We start from the raw sequence: 14607 nt of genomic DNA, 5'->3' as shown, positions 1-14607 counted from the left end.
AATAAATTATGTTTTTAGAGGAATTTTAGGCAGAGCGCTAGGCAGAATCATGCACGCATTGCATCAAAATTGACTAGCTCGATGAGATGAAGAAAACCCAAGTGTCAAAATTTTGAGATTGACAGTAGCAGTGATGACAATATTGGCAATATATTGTTGAATATTGGAAATATCACTATATTTTCGCTCCAGAAAATATCGTGATATTTCCGTGATATCGTCGATATCTCGGCAAATATCGCACGACGATATAAAATATTACCGCTCCGGCTGGGCCACACCTAGAAAAGGGAAAATTGGCTTTTTTTTGCTCATTTTGGTTTTCTGAGTGTTGGAGAAGGAAGGGGAAGAGCATTGTGGTAGTTGTCAAGGAGGAATTGAGGATCAAACAACCATTATCACCACCAACTATGAATTTTTTTTGGATCAAAGATTGAAGAACAGTGAGACAAACTTCATTTCTTCCATTAACAGGTATGTTCTTAAAAACCCCTATGTTAATGATTTTTTCATAGATTTAGGGTTATTCTTGCTTGCCTCTTTGCCTACCAACATTTTGCTTCTTCTTTTATTTTCCATTTGCTATGATTTTCATGCCCATGAGCCAATGCAAGGGTTTTCTCCATATTTGGACAGCAAACTCCATTTCCTTTTTTAACTTTCAAATGCACCCTCTTATTCCCATTTTTCATTGAATTCACATTGCAAATAATGTAGCAAAAAAAATATTTTGTAATATATGGTGGTTATTACTTATTATTTTTTGTGTATGGGTGGAGTAACTTTAATCATTAATTCCAATTTTTTGTTTTTTTTGGTGCCCTAGGTTTGAATTAGCTCACTGCAAATATGCCAAAAGCCTTGGACCCATTTTGGGAGTATGGGGAGCCTGACGGTGGAACAAATCAGGCATATATATCATGCAAATTGTGTGGGACTAGGATGACACGAGGGGTTACGCGATTTAAATACCATCTGGCTAGACTCCCTAGACATGATGTTGGGCTTTGTATAGTTTCTAGTCCGAAGTTTATACAAAAAGCTCTTGAAGCAATTGATTAGAAAGACAGAAAGAAGGAAGAGGCAAAAAGAAACAAGGCTGAACGTGTAGGTAGATCTTTCGAGATATCTTCTTCTGATTTTGAGGCTAAGGGTAGTTGGAGGGGCTCCACAACATCACCTGCTACTGCTAGTGTGATTTCATCATTTTTCATTCCACGAACAAGACATGGAGCACAACCTTCCATAAAATCAATTGTTAAAAAAAGGGAGAAGCATGAAGCAGATAGAGTTATGGGGAGGTGTCTTTTCTGGAGCGACTTACCTCTCAGCATCACCAAAACCAATCCATTTTGGCAGCCAATATGTGATGCTATTGTTTTTGTGGGACTAGGGTACAAAAGTACTACATATGAGGAGTTACAGGGGCCAATTCTTCAAGCAGAAAAGCAGGACATCAACTATAGATTGGCGAAGTTCAAACAAACATGGGAAGTGTCTGGATGCACAGTGATGTCTGATGGTTGGACAGACAGGAAGGATAGGACCCTTCTAAATTTTTTGGTACATTGTCCTAAAGGTACCATGTTTATTAAATCAGTGGATGCATTAACAAATATAAAATATGTAGCAATGATATGTGAGTTGTTAGATGGGTTCATCCCGGAGATTGGTGTGCAAAATGTAGTGCAAGTAATAACAGACAATGCAATTAATTATGTGTCTATCGGCAGGATGCTTATGGAGAGGCACCACACATTGTTCTGGACTGCGTGTGCAGCACATTATCGATTTGTTGCTTGAGCATATGGGGAAACTCTCCTTCATCAAGGAGGTGATTGATATGGCTAGGAGCATCCCCAAGTTTATTTATAACCATGCTTTTGTTCTTAGCCTTATGAGGAGATACAATAGAAACAAGGAGTTGCGGCATCCTGCAATCACACGTTTGCCACCAAATTTATTACTCTTCAGTCTTTGCTTCAATGCCAATTCGAGTTGAAGCAAATGTTTGTTTATGATGAGTGGCGTGATTGTAGATACAACAGGAGACAGGACGGGAAAGCCATTGAAAAAATGGTGTACACTGACACGTTTTGGCAGTGAGTAGAAGAAGTGTGTTCAGTTAGTGAACCTATAGTAAAGGTTTTAAGATTGGTAGATGGAGACAAACCTGCAATGGCTTATTTGTATGAGGCCATGGATAGAGCCAAGGAGGCCATTCATTCTTATTATGCAGACAAAGGTTTTGCTTGGCTTGATAGGCATATGACATTATGGAATGTGATTGATAATCAGTGGACAGGGATGCTTCATAGACCCATTCATGCAACAACACTCTTCCTCAACCCCGCATTTTCATACAAATGCGCCTTTGATTTTGATGGCGAGGTGATAGAAGGGCTCCATTCCTGTATTCAGAGGATGGTACCTAATCAATCGCGAGATACTATTTTATCGAGATTTTGTTGGCCTATTTAGCTTTGATGATGCTATTAGGGAAAGGACCCTCTTCATGCCATGTAAGTAACAAGTCATCACTTATTAGAATTTTCAATTTTCAATTTCCTTATTTATAATTCTAGATTTTTAAAATTCAATTATGTAACTTTTATTTGAAAGTTTAATTATGTTTTAAGTTTTTGACTTTTTTATTTCTTTATTTTGTTGTAGATATTTGATGGCAAAGCTATGGTGCAAGGGCACCAAATTTGCAGAAATTGGCCATAAGAATCCTGAGTCAAACATGTAGCTCTTCAGGGTGTGAACGCAATTGGAGTGTATTTGAAAAATTACACTCAAAAAAACGCAACATGTATAACTTTGAGCTTCAGCCTTCAGGTGAGAAATTACATTTATTGTAATTTTTAATTTTTAATTTATGACCCTCAAGTGTCAAGAGTCAAGAGTCATGACTCATTAGTTTTTTTGACACTCTTACAAGTTGGAGTTCGCATGCCTCAATGATTTAGTGTATGTGCATTACAATATCCGACTTTGAGTGAAGCAAATAGAAGCACCAATGGATCCAGATGCCATTTCCCTAGACAATATTGATGTATTGTCTCAGTGGAGGATGGAGTCTAAGGTGCCCATCTTGGAAGAGTCACCTTCATGGTTAGAGCCAGATGATCCATTAGAACAAGGGTAGCAAGAGGCGGAAGACTCAGGGGAGGAGCACCACGAGGAGGAAGAGCAGGAGGAAGAGGAGGAGGAAACTGTGGGAGCATCAACATCAACACCATCTGCTATAGATATAGGAGAGCACAACTCCATACCTAACACTCATTATTTGACATTAGGTGCAAGGGCAGGGCCTTCTACTGCTAGGGGCAGGCCTGGCAAACAACCCATCATGTTTTCCCGTAAAAGGGGGAGAGGGCACTGATTTCAGATAGATAGTTGCTAGTTTAATTTGTTTTGCTACATATAACTCATGACGATGAGATACTTTTATATATGTGATGTTATTTGTATTGGTTCTCCACATTTGAGTCCTTGATTGGACAATTATCAGGGATCAACAGGATTTGGTATTGCCTTTGATGTGACTCATGTATCATTTCTATTTGACATCATATATATCAGTGCTTTCTTCATATTTATGTGCCAATTGTTTATTTCATGCTGTTATTGCTTTATATGTTTAAAAATATGAAAAAAAAAAGAATATATTATGCATTTTTTATGCTTGACGATATTTTCGTTGATATAGTCGATCAGATATTTCTGGACTTTCGATCAAAAGGAGCACAAGAAAAATAAGAAGTGGGTGCAAAAACCTAGGAAATAATTCAAGGTTGGAGACGTAGTCTTGGTAGATAAGAACCATGTGCCCATCAAGATTCATGGTAAGGTTGGTGAGGGATATTATTATATTGCTAGATTTGATGATAAACTCTGGCCAGACCTGGTCAAAGTAAATCACATCACCCCTTCCTTGACGCTTGACGATGTATCATATGCATGTTAGAATATGATGCATTGCATATTAATTTTGGCATTAGAATCTAATATCCTATTATGTTCTCATGCTAGATTAGGTCATATAGACTAAACTTGCATTTTTCCTGTTTGGTTTTATTATTTAATGAAAGCATGGGCAATCAAAGTATGCCTTGGACACATTCTGCCTCTGTTTCCTTGTTGGTGATGTGCAGGTAACAGATCTACAGTCCTAGAGAATTGCTGGTGTTTTAACTTTAATAAATTTGTAGTGAAAATAAATGGAAAATTAGTCATAAAGCAAAGTAGAAAATTATGCCCAACAAATTCTCCTTTAATTTCTAATACTCAAGAAAATTAGGGCTTCCTTTAAAGAGGAAATTGACCCATGAAGAATACATAGAAAATACAGCAATAGACCCTGGCAACTCGACCCCTTTAGAAATTCGGCTTGCACCTATGCTAGTTGTTTTTCGCAATTTCAGCCCACCTGTAGTAGCTCAGCTCCCTTCCAATTCAAATTCAAATTTCCAATTATTTTTCAAGATGAAAATACTGGTTATCAATTTGAGATCAACATTTGAGATCAGATCTAGATCACTAAAATAGTAAAATAATTAAATTATTTATGCTTAAAAACTTAGCTCAATAGTCGACATCAATTAATGTACCTTTCCTAAGTTAAACTTATGAAAGAGATTAAAAAAGCCACTTACTCCTCATGAGCAAGAACCTAGAGACGCAATCTGACATCTTCTACATGCTTGACACCTAGCCTATGCAAAAGCACCTATCCAAGCTATTAACATCAACTTGTGGAAGTACTTGCCCAAGCCACAAAAATCAACAACAAAGAATTGGCAGGGTGATGAGCCAGTCTGTACAAGTGACATGGCAGCATTTAGTTTGTTTGAGATTTTGAATTTGGCACCTTTTGACCATATTTTTCCTATTAATCTTCACAGGGCTATAAGTTTATCATACGACATCCATTTTAAGACAATTATTTTTATTTTGGCTATTTTGTCACAAACTTTCCATTGCTGCAAACAGATTTGGCAATTCCATTGTCTATGATCTATTTTTATTTTTATCACAATGACCTATCAACTTGTAAATGTGCATGACTTAGATGGATCTAACTATAAAACCTAGGAAGAAAGAAGGTTGATGTGCTAAAGCACAAAAACTTTGGTTCCATGAGTGAATGCTGATATATAAAAGCCTGTAGATGCTATAGAATTAATCATTTGGGAAAAGAAATGAGAACAAGACAAAGGCCTTACAGGATAGACAATATTGGACTACATTAGGGATATGGTTGTCAATGACATTGTGCATTGTCCCACTAAGTACCTTGACCTAGACGGAAGCAAAGTTTGTGCATCTTCATAACCTAATGGGCATTAGGGAAGTTGTTATTTAAGGGGGAAATGCTAATCTAATGCCATATTGCTATGTACACTTATTCATTTCCTTCGTCATCATTACAAAAGAATGTTAGAATACAGTGTAATGTTGTCTAGTAGCCACGTTGATTGATGTACTTAATGTCATTTCGATGGTAGTTGTAGCATTTAAAGCCATCATGTATGGCATGTGTATATACATGTAATGGGGCATCATTAGACTTATTAAGGTCCTGTCGTGGTGATTTTATTTGTCTGGCAGCCACATTTATCGTTGTACTTAAATACTTTTTTAATATGAGTTGTCATTTCAAGTAAATGTTTGAGGGGCCTTTGTATAAATGTAATGGGGCATCATTACACTTATTAGGGTATTTTAGTGGAGCATTTATGCAGCTCCTTGTTACTTAATATACACAGCCATTAAGTTTCTTGAATATTTCTTCCTAATATTACAGTACACAATGCTTTCTTGCTTTCCAGGACTATATTTTTTTCATTTCCGTTTGTTGGTAAAAGGAAAAGAATTGCACCTTCGTCCTGGTCCATATATACCCCCCAGACGGAATACTTGTACTGGAATATCCATACATTGGCCTAAGCTTATCCATGCTTTCTCAGCATCCAACCTTGCCAAAGCCCCTTGGTCCACTGGCTTTGTTGGTGAACTGTACATAAGCATCCATCAAGGATGTCCAAAGCAAATGGACTTTAATTGGGGGGGGGAAATCAAACTATCAGAAAATAGAGAGAAAATTTAAAACATTGATTATTGTACTTACTCTTCATCAACCCAATCACCAGCCCAATGCCCATACACACCTGGAAAACAAAAGGGGAAAAAACTTATTATAATTGATTTTGCACATAACTGGAGCATTACAAAAAAATTTGGAGACTAGCATTTAAAATATGCTAAGAAAAAATAAATTGATCACAAATCAAATTGCAAAATATGCAAACGAGGAATGTAGCTTCAACTAGAATTCTTCGTTTTGCTTCCCGCAAAAGCCTATGAAGTAGCAAATTTGCATAGAAAAGAAAAAAAGGCGACATTTCACCAAAAGAAAACAGAAATTTAATAGAAAGTTCTAATTCAAATGACATTCTTTGTTACATCCCCATGACTCCACAAAATAACCAAGGGCATTAACAAAAGCCAAAGATCAAGGGTCAAGAAAACAGAAGCAAGATCTTCAAGAAAGTCCATGAGGACCCAGATAGACCAACAAGATAGCTCTAAATGAAGTTACTCCAGATGACCGTGTCTGATGTTTTAAATATCTAAAGTTAAAAATCCCAAAGTATTTCCAACGATAGGGACCAAGGTATTAAATCGCAACCAGACCAAACTATATCCAAATATCGACAAATCAGAAAAAGAATTCATTTTGGGTGCAATGTGTGGTCGGCTGGGCAACGTAGTCCAAGTGCATCATCATCTCTATATTGTTGGGGCATGAAGAAGCAATGTGGTGGTGTTGAAGGAGCCCATGATGTGGCAATCAATGATCTGCAATGCTGGAGGCCCATAGCTCTCAACACTCACCCTACAAGTGTCATTATGACCCTCTAGAGGGCTTGGATCCCGTATAGGGAGACCAAGTCCAAGATGAAGACCCACCTGCAATCATGTATAAGATCTAATGCATCTCCTCACCTTCCAATACAATAGTTCATTAGTGCAATTGACTAAGTAAGCTTGCTACTCAGGAGCAGAAATGGACACTTCATAGTGGCATGCCCCTCCAAATGGGCTTGTGCTAACTTGCTTGACAAGAGAGGTTAATGAAGGACCCTATTAGGTGGTTTCAACCTCTAAGGGGGTGACAGGTCCATGGTACATCCATCAAATGGTAGGTGTCATGTGAAATAATGATGGAACAGAGTGGGGGCAAGAGGGAAGGCTCCAAGCCACATGCCATGGTACAAGGGTAGCTATAATGAAGGAAGCCCACACAGTGGGTGTATGAATGCAGGAGGGAGAAATCGTGGTACATGAGTTATCATGGCCTTTGTTTTTCCACCCTTCTTCATATGCCTTTTGCCTTTTTATTGATTTTTCTTCTTTCACTGCTCGGAGCTCAAGGGGATGAGAGCATGATGTGAAGGATGTAGCAATGATTACCCCCTTAAGGTGGGGTGATTCATCGCCCACTAGGGGTTGGGACAATCATGGGTTCCTTAATGACGCAAGGGGCACTCATATGGGCCCTAGGAACCAGGGTGATGGGCCAAAATGATAAGGGGTAGAGCTCATATTTGGCTTTTTCCCACGCACTAAATTTTAATGTTCAAGCCATGTTTTGCATTTTGTGGTACAATTCTTGCTCTATGTGGCCATATTATGCTTTTTTCATTTCATCTACATCAACCTCCGGGGCATCGTTCCATGCTTGACCCAAGGTGTGGACAAAGGGAAGGGGAGGCTAACACCTTGTGTACTTAATGGACAAATGTAGACCCATTACCATATGAGACAAATGTGAAAAGGGCCTGTAAAGAGCGGATGGGAGTGAGATATATGGTATCGGGAAGCGGGTTCAGCAATTAAAATCGGGGTTTCCCATGTAGTGCCACTCCCAAAGCAAATAGCGCATAAAGGAGATCCCACGAGATTAGGATACAAGATTAACCACCAAGTAGAGGCAAGAGAACAAGAGTATAGTCAAAGCCCATTCTTTCCGCTGAATCCCCCTACTAATCCATGCCCAAATGTGTTGAAGAAAAGTAAGCATAAACACCCAATTACGTAATGAAAAATCATATCTTCAGGGTTGGAACACCCACCTTCAAACATACGATCATAACAGCGGAGCAAGAGCATACAATGGCTGGCTCAAGTGGTGGAGAATAGTAGCACATCGAGCTATCAAGTGGCTGCAAGGGGCTGCTCAATGCTAGCTAGAGATAAATCTAAGAGAAATTTTCTCCTATAAGGGTCACCCACTAGTGGTGGGTAATAGGGCTTTTAAAAGGAGGAGGAGATCATTTGGGGATATCTTGGTTTCGAGAATTCATCTTTAGTGTAGATTGGAGAATTTAGTTCTTTGCTTTAGTAGCCCCAAGAAGAAAACCATCAAGTGATTAAGGGCGAGAACCCATCTCTCCCTAGATTTAGGGAAAATTTTAGTAGGGAGGATTGTGTTGAGACGCATTTTAGCATTTTTAACTTAGGAGAAGAGAAAAAAATTGATTTCCTAGTGGAAGGTGGGGGCCACAAAAGAGAGGCAATTCTACCCACAAGGAAAAAGGCGGTAATCTAGTGGATTGTGGGGACCACCAAGGGGAACGCATGGGCTGGAGTACTTGAGGCAAAGGGGAGGCATTTTAGAGGCATCTTTTAACTATCAGACTTCAGAAAATCGACCTCTCTTGGAGTTGTTGAGCACAGGAGTTGGAGTGTTGTTTAGCACAGGAATTTCAGGCGCAATTCCACCCTCATTTCAGAGAACTTCGAGTGTCTCCCTAGTGAGGAATTTGGGGGAGTCCATTTCCGGGCTCTCTCAAAGTTTCATTGGTAGGAGATATCCAGTTCTACGCACTTCCTGGCCACAAAGATAGTTCGTGAGGCACAAATTGGTGTAGTTGTAGTGGGCTGGAGGGTCGGGGAATTTGCAGAGGATTTGTCTACCTTGTGGTCGTAATTTTAACACCATTTTACAAGGCTATAGCTGAAGAGAATTTGAGGGCCGAATTTCTCTCATTTAGACAATGCGCAGAGTTCACTTGGCAAAGCCTGCGCAGAGGTAGAACAAGAGTTGCCACCAAAGGAGTTAGGGGTTGGAGATAGTTTCCGGAGGAGATTTTTTCAGGGGAGCATGGAGGCATTTCAGTGGAGGTTTTTGGGCATATAGCAGCAAAGTTTTTCCTGTAGTTCGTACAGCTAGCCAAGGAAGGCCATTCACACTTTTTGAGGGCTTCTTGGACAGCCGAAACTAGCCCAAAACATTTATGGGTTTTTGTGGGTTTGGTTAGAGGAGCTAGTGTTAATTTTGCATAGTTTTTCGGGCAATATGCAGAGCAGAATTCCAGTTCCAGAGTGATTATCCAGGGTTTCAGCCAAAACATCTATCTCCGACTGAGAGGTACTACTGCCGAGATTATTCTCTGTTGGGTGAGCTGGTTTTGGCACCCAGATTGTATTCAAAAACTGCATAATAATAAAACCCTCAGATAGCTGCACCAGTTTTCCCGCATTGGGTTTTTCCAGGGACATTGGTCCAAAAACAACGGTGTCACTTGTGTGCTTGTTTTGTTTCCTTCAGTTGATGATCTGTAATGTGTTGAGCATGTACTTGTATTTATTTCCAGTATTTACATGGTAAATAACTTGTTAATTAACAGAACAAGTAGGTAGGAATAAATCAGTAAAGTACATGAAGGGTTTCTAACAGTTAGACTTAGAAATTCCAACAACTAGTACCAAACATTAATGTTTGTTGCAAACTTTATTAGTTGCTTTCATCTAAAGTCACCTTAGGGTAGTCAAAGGCATACAGAAGGAAAAGTTTCTCAAATTTCAATCATTCAATCATTTATCCCTAGCTCATTTTGTCCTTACAACTTGACCTTTAAAAAACTATTTAACTTTCTTTCACAATAAGACCAACATAAGACCAAAAGGAACAAAGTGATAAAACATCAAGAAAAATAGAGAACATGGATATCAAGTATAAGAATATTTTCTTAGGGGAGACAAAGGATTTTCCACAATGCCAATAAAAATATATATACATACTAGTTGATGACAAGTAGCCAATCCAAGAGATTTTTCCCCTAGATATTGCCTGTCGTAACAATTTACCAAGTTGAAATATTACCTGCATATACACTACACATGATTAGCAAAACAATTTGGTAGGAAAATAGATTTTTATAAGTTGAGGTAGACCTAATTTTCTGGTCACTTGCTAGACATTAATAAAATTATTTTATCTTCATCAGCACATTGAACTATTCATTACATTTCAAACTTCCTTGTAGGGAATGGAATTTTTCTAGATCATTCAACTGTCTTCATATCTAAAATAATGCTTCAAAAACAACGCATTTACTATACAAATGGAAGACATTCTAACCGGATCCTCCCTACCACCAAGACTTGGAGGAATGGAACTGATAATGTGAGTTGCTTCACATAGAGCTTTTTCTAATCCACTTCGTCTGCAGTTAAATTAACGTAAATGTAAATTTTCAGAATGCCAAGAAAAGAAGCAAGCGAAATCATATAAGGTAAAAGTATATCTATTTATAACATCTGACTGGAAATCACAAAAAGAACCCATCATTGAAACAACATTAAAATTGAGGATAAATTATAAATATAAACACTTTCCAAAACAATAGAAGTCTCTTGGCTTAGGTTATGTTTTGTCGAAGTAGGAAGTGGGACATGCAAAATATGCTTTACAACTATATAATTGATTCAATTGTTTTTTCCTAGCAGAAAATTGCCAAGAAGTTACTTGGCATAGGGAAACAGAGATTCCTACAATTCAATGTGCCCGCTACTAGTCATATTTATATAGGAACCTTGACTCGAAGAAGTTTCAATATAATATAATATAGCCATTAAGTGTTTCAATCATCCTAAAAAGGGATGAAAAGAACAATGCACTTTTGACAACTAGAAATATCAATTAAAAAAGTCTAGTCTTACTAAACTTTAATAGATATTAATAAAAATGATACAACCAATTGACGTTAATCATAAATTAGGTAAAGAAGCCAAGGCTTCAAACATGTATAACTTTTCCAAATCGTGTTTCAATAACAAATCCTTTTAGGAACATCAATGAAATGGGAAAGATTGAAGCTTTTCAAAGTAAATGTTTGTTGTCGCATAGAATGTCTAGGCACCGCGACAACGGCTCAGATCGGGGGCTGTCACCCTGATCCCCAATCTCTCCGTTTAAGTTATCTCCCTACAGCAGGCTAAGGGGGGTAGACCCAATCAAAAAGTGGAATGAAGAAGAACTAGTTGGGAGCCAACCAGTTTGGGAGACATAGTGAAGCGATCAAGTACTTGATTAAGATTTAGCAAGACGTATAGGATTTGATTAGATTTTAAACAATTGATACTAGTGCCTTATGGAGTCAACGATCTTGCTAGGGAAATTAAGACCAAGTAATCGATTAGCAACTGCTGCTTAGATGAATGACTATTTTATATGAAATGCAGATCCTAAAACTAATGTGAGATGTAAGAATCTTGGTAAATTTTAGTTTAAATGCCTATTTAAATGTGAACCCTTCAATCCTTTCTGTGTTGATCCTGATTTCATAGTAATTGGCAAATAGAAGATCAGAAAAAGCACACTAAGGTGTGATTAACGATACCTCTCCTGAACTTCTAACATACTCGGTGCCTTCGGCGCTACAGAGAACTGTGGCTCTAACAACTGCAAGGTCATTGTTTTAAGTACTATTAAAACAGGCTTCTCAAGAAAAGACGGATGGAGATCTATCTGTCTATCGACCAAGCTTATGCTTGGAAGTAAATTTTATCCATGCAAAGTTAACTTATATGAAAATGCACCGGAGGATGAGATGAAGTTAGACTCGAGGATGAGAAAACACTTATGTTGCCCAAGACCTCAATTACCCAAATGAGATGTTCACTTTATAGATGAAGACTTAAAAGATAAATTCTTGAAGATATTACAATTAAAACACCAACTTATTTCAAATCTTCTTGATATAGCTTAGCTCAAAGAGAACAAAAACTACTTTGCAATTCAATATCAATGTCAACAGATTTTCACAAATATTCAGCTTAGGAAATAGAGGTATGCAATCTATTATAGTTCCACGACAAAATTCTTTAACAAATGCTTGAAAATATTTGCCAAATGTCTAACATGTAATGAGCATTAAATAATCCAAGCAATGACGATAGATAAATGCAAGATATTCAACAGATGCACAATGTCTTAGCAATTAAATTTTTAGAGATTCAAATACTTTAAACAACCACGAAATTTAAATGCTAACCGATTTCAATCCTAGATTTAAGATGATTTTCATTAACTGCCCAGATCTAGATTTAATTAACCTTTTCAAACAGTCAATATGATTTAAAACATTTATTGCACCTCAACCATAGAAAAACATGCATTTAATAACACTAAGGAACTTCAAATTTAAATCTTAATTATTCCTTAGGCAATAATTTTTAATGGTAACTAAAGAAATCAAAATCTATTAATGCGACGAAAAAAATGAATCAAAGGGTTAAAAATTAAAATTTTAATGGGCTATAGGTCACATTAAAATATTTTAATGTCAAAGCATAAATCCCTTTAATTTATTTTAAACTCCTTAGTCACCAAATCTTTTAGGACTTTTTAATTTTTTTTAATGTTTTAAAGTTTTTTTAGAATTTTTTAAGATTTTAAGATTTTTTTAATGTTTAGGACTTTTTCAATTTTTTTTAAAGTTTTAGATTATTTAAAGATTTTCAAAATCAAAATGAAATTAAAAATTAAAAAAGATGAAATGAAATGAAATAAAAAAAAGGGTCAAAAAATCAAAAAATAAAAATCAGAACAAAACTCAAACTTAAACAAAATAAATCTAACTATCCCAAAGAATTAAAAAAAAAGGAAAGTTTTAGAATCTGAATTAATGTATATACAAAAAAAAAATCGAATGAGTGAAATATCACATGAAAACCAAAACAAAAATAAAAATAAAAAATCGAACTTAAATCAAAATCAATGAAACTAAAAAAATGTATATACACTAACCCTAAGTCTAACAATATACAAACCTAACTTAAATCATATGCCTATATAATATATATATAAAGAAAATTAAAATGTTGTTTGCGTTTGTGCTTTGCAGGTCCGACAGCTGAATGGAAGACCAAGGGTAGATCGAAGCAGCGAGAGGAGGCTAGGGGAGAGTATGCAGGTCAGCGAAGGCAGCGTTGAAGGGGTTTGAGAGCAGACGCTGGTGGGATGAGCTCGAAGAAGGCAGCGTAAGGATTGAAGGAGGTTTTGATGCGATGAAGGCAGAAGATACAGCGTGAAAGGGACGAGATGGAGGCTGTGGGTGTATCGCTGCACGCTGCAAGCAACAGTGGATTGTTGCGGATTAGGGTGAGGAAGCCACAGTGATAGAAGGTGCAGACAACGGAAGGAAATGTGTGGAAATGAAGCAAGTCTGCGAGGGGATTAGTTTTGTTGGACGGAGGGATGGCTGCGTGAGGGTACTATCGAGGGCAGAAGGCAGGGAATGGCTAGTGGGAGAAGAACTGAGGAAGGGTAGTGAGATGGAGCGATAAGAGGTAGCACTTTGGTGATGGAGGAAAGAGCTGCGTAGGTATGGCAGCAGAAAACTCGGATATGAGCAGCGTTGAAGGGTTTCAGATCCGGAAAAGCGAATGGGCATCGTAGGTAAGGACTGCAAATAGGAAAAAAGCAGTGAAAGAACGTTGCGTTGAGGGGCTGAAGACATGAAGGCATGCAACAAAAGACGGCGGGATTTTAAAAAAAATCAAAATATCCCAACAATAACCCAAAAAATTCTAGATTACAATGTTATATCCTTGCTTAAAATTTAACCCTGAAACCCAAGAAATCATTCAGATCTAAATTTTTTTTGGAACCCTTATGAATTTGTCTAGATTAAAGAATTTTAAATTTAAACCCCTGGACTACAACAGGCTAATTAATATTCCTGCAAAATGATGTTGATGAACCCCCAAAGATCTAAATCTTACCCTCCAGGGCCTAGATCTGGACTTTGCACAGCGTTCAGCTTCATATCTGCAGCTGCAGGACAACAAGAAACACCCAAACGATATATACAATGACCCAAAAATCTAAAACCCAGAAAACCCAAGTTAGAAAACTGAAAATAATTACAGATCTATGTACATGAATGGCAGATATATCAGATCTAAGGAGTGTGAGTCCAACTCCGCTCCCAGATCTGATAAGTTGAGGCTCTCAACCGCTAGATCTATCGATTTACACAGAAAAAAATAATTTTTTTGAATTTTAGAGGAGGTATTGAGCTCAAAACCCTTCCTGCATCACCCATAAAAAATATCTTATGATAAGCTCGAGATCAAATTAAGCTGGGCTATTGAGAAAACACAGATCGGAACTTGGTTGGTTCAACCGAGAACTTCCCCGAACGCCCAATGATTTAAAAATCAGAATTTCCTGCAAAACTCAATTCAGTCGTCAACATAGAGCGAGAAAACGATAATAAAATTCAGATTTAATAGAGATACCTACTA

General features: G+C 37.4%; 1 protein-coding gene across 3 annotated transcripts in view; it reads right to left on the bottom strand.

Annotated features, from left to right (window-relative positions):
- The window catches only part of LOC149245553 (NAD(P)-binding Rossmann-fold superfamily protein), a 395959-nt gene that overhangs the window by 176634 nt on the left and 204718 nt on the right, over positions 1–14607 (bottom strand). For all 3 annotated transcript variants that reach the window (XM_089457802.1, XM_089457803.1, XM_089457801.1), the window contains exons 3-6: positions 10436–10520; positions 10096–10177; positions 6137–6176; positions 5888–6022 (exon numbers count right to left, since the gene is read on the bottom strand). In XM_089457802.1, the coding sequence (XP_089313928.1) occupies positions 5888–6022; positions 6137–6176; positions 10096–10177; positions 10436–10520 (342 nt within the window). The remainder of the gene's footprint in view (positions 1–5887; positions 6023–6136; positions 6177–10095; positions 10178–10435; positions 10521–14607) is intronic.

This window comes from Pinus tabuliformis, chromosome 7, assembly GCF_031772625.1.
Source record: "Pinus tabuliformis cultivar Carrire ecotype Pingquan chromosome 7, CPIR1, whole genome shotgun sequence".
NCBI lineage: Eukaryota > Viridiplantae > Streptophyta > Pinopsida > Pinales > Pinaceae > Pinus > Pinus tabuliformis.
The sequence above is the reverse complement of the archived record's forward strand: the minus strand, read 5'-3'. Positions and strand labels throughout refer to the sequence as shown.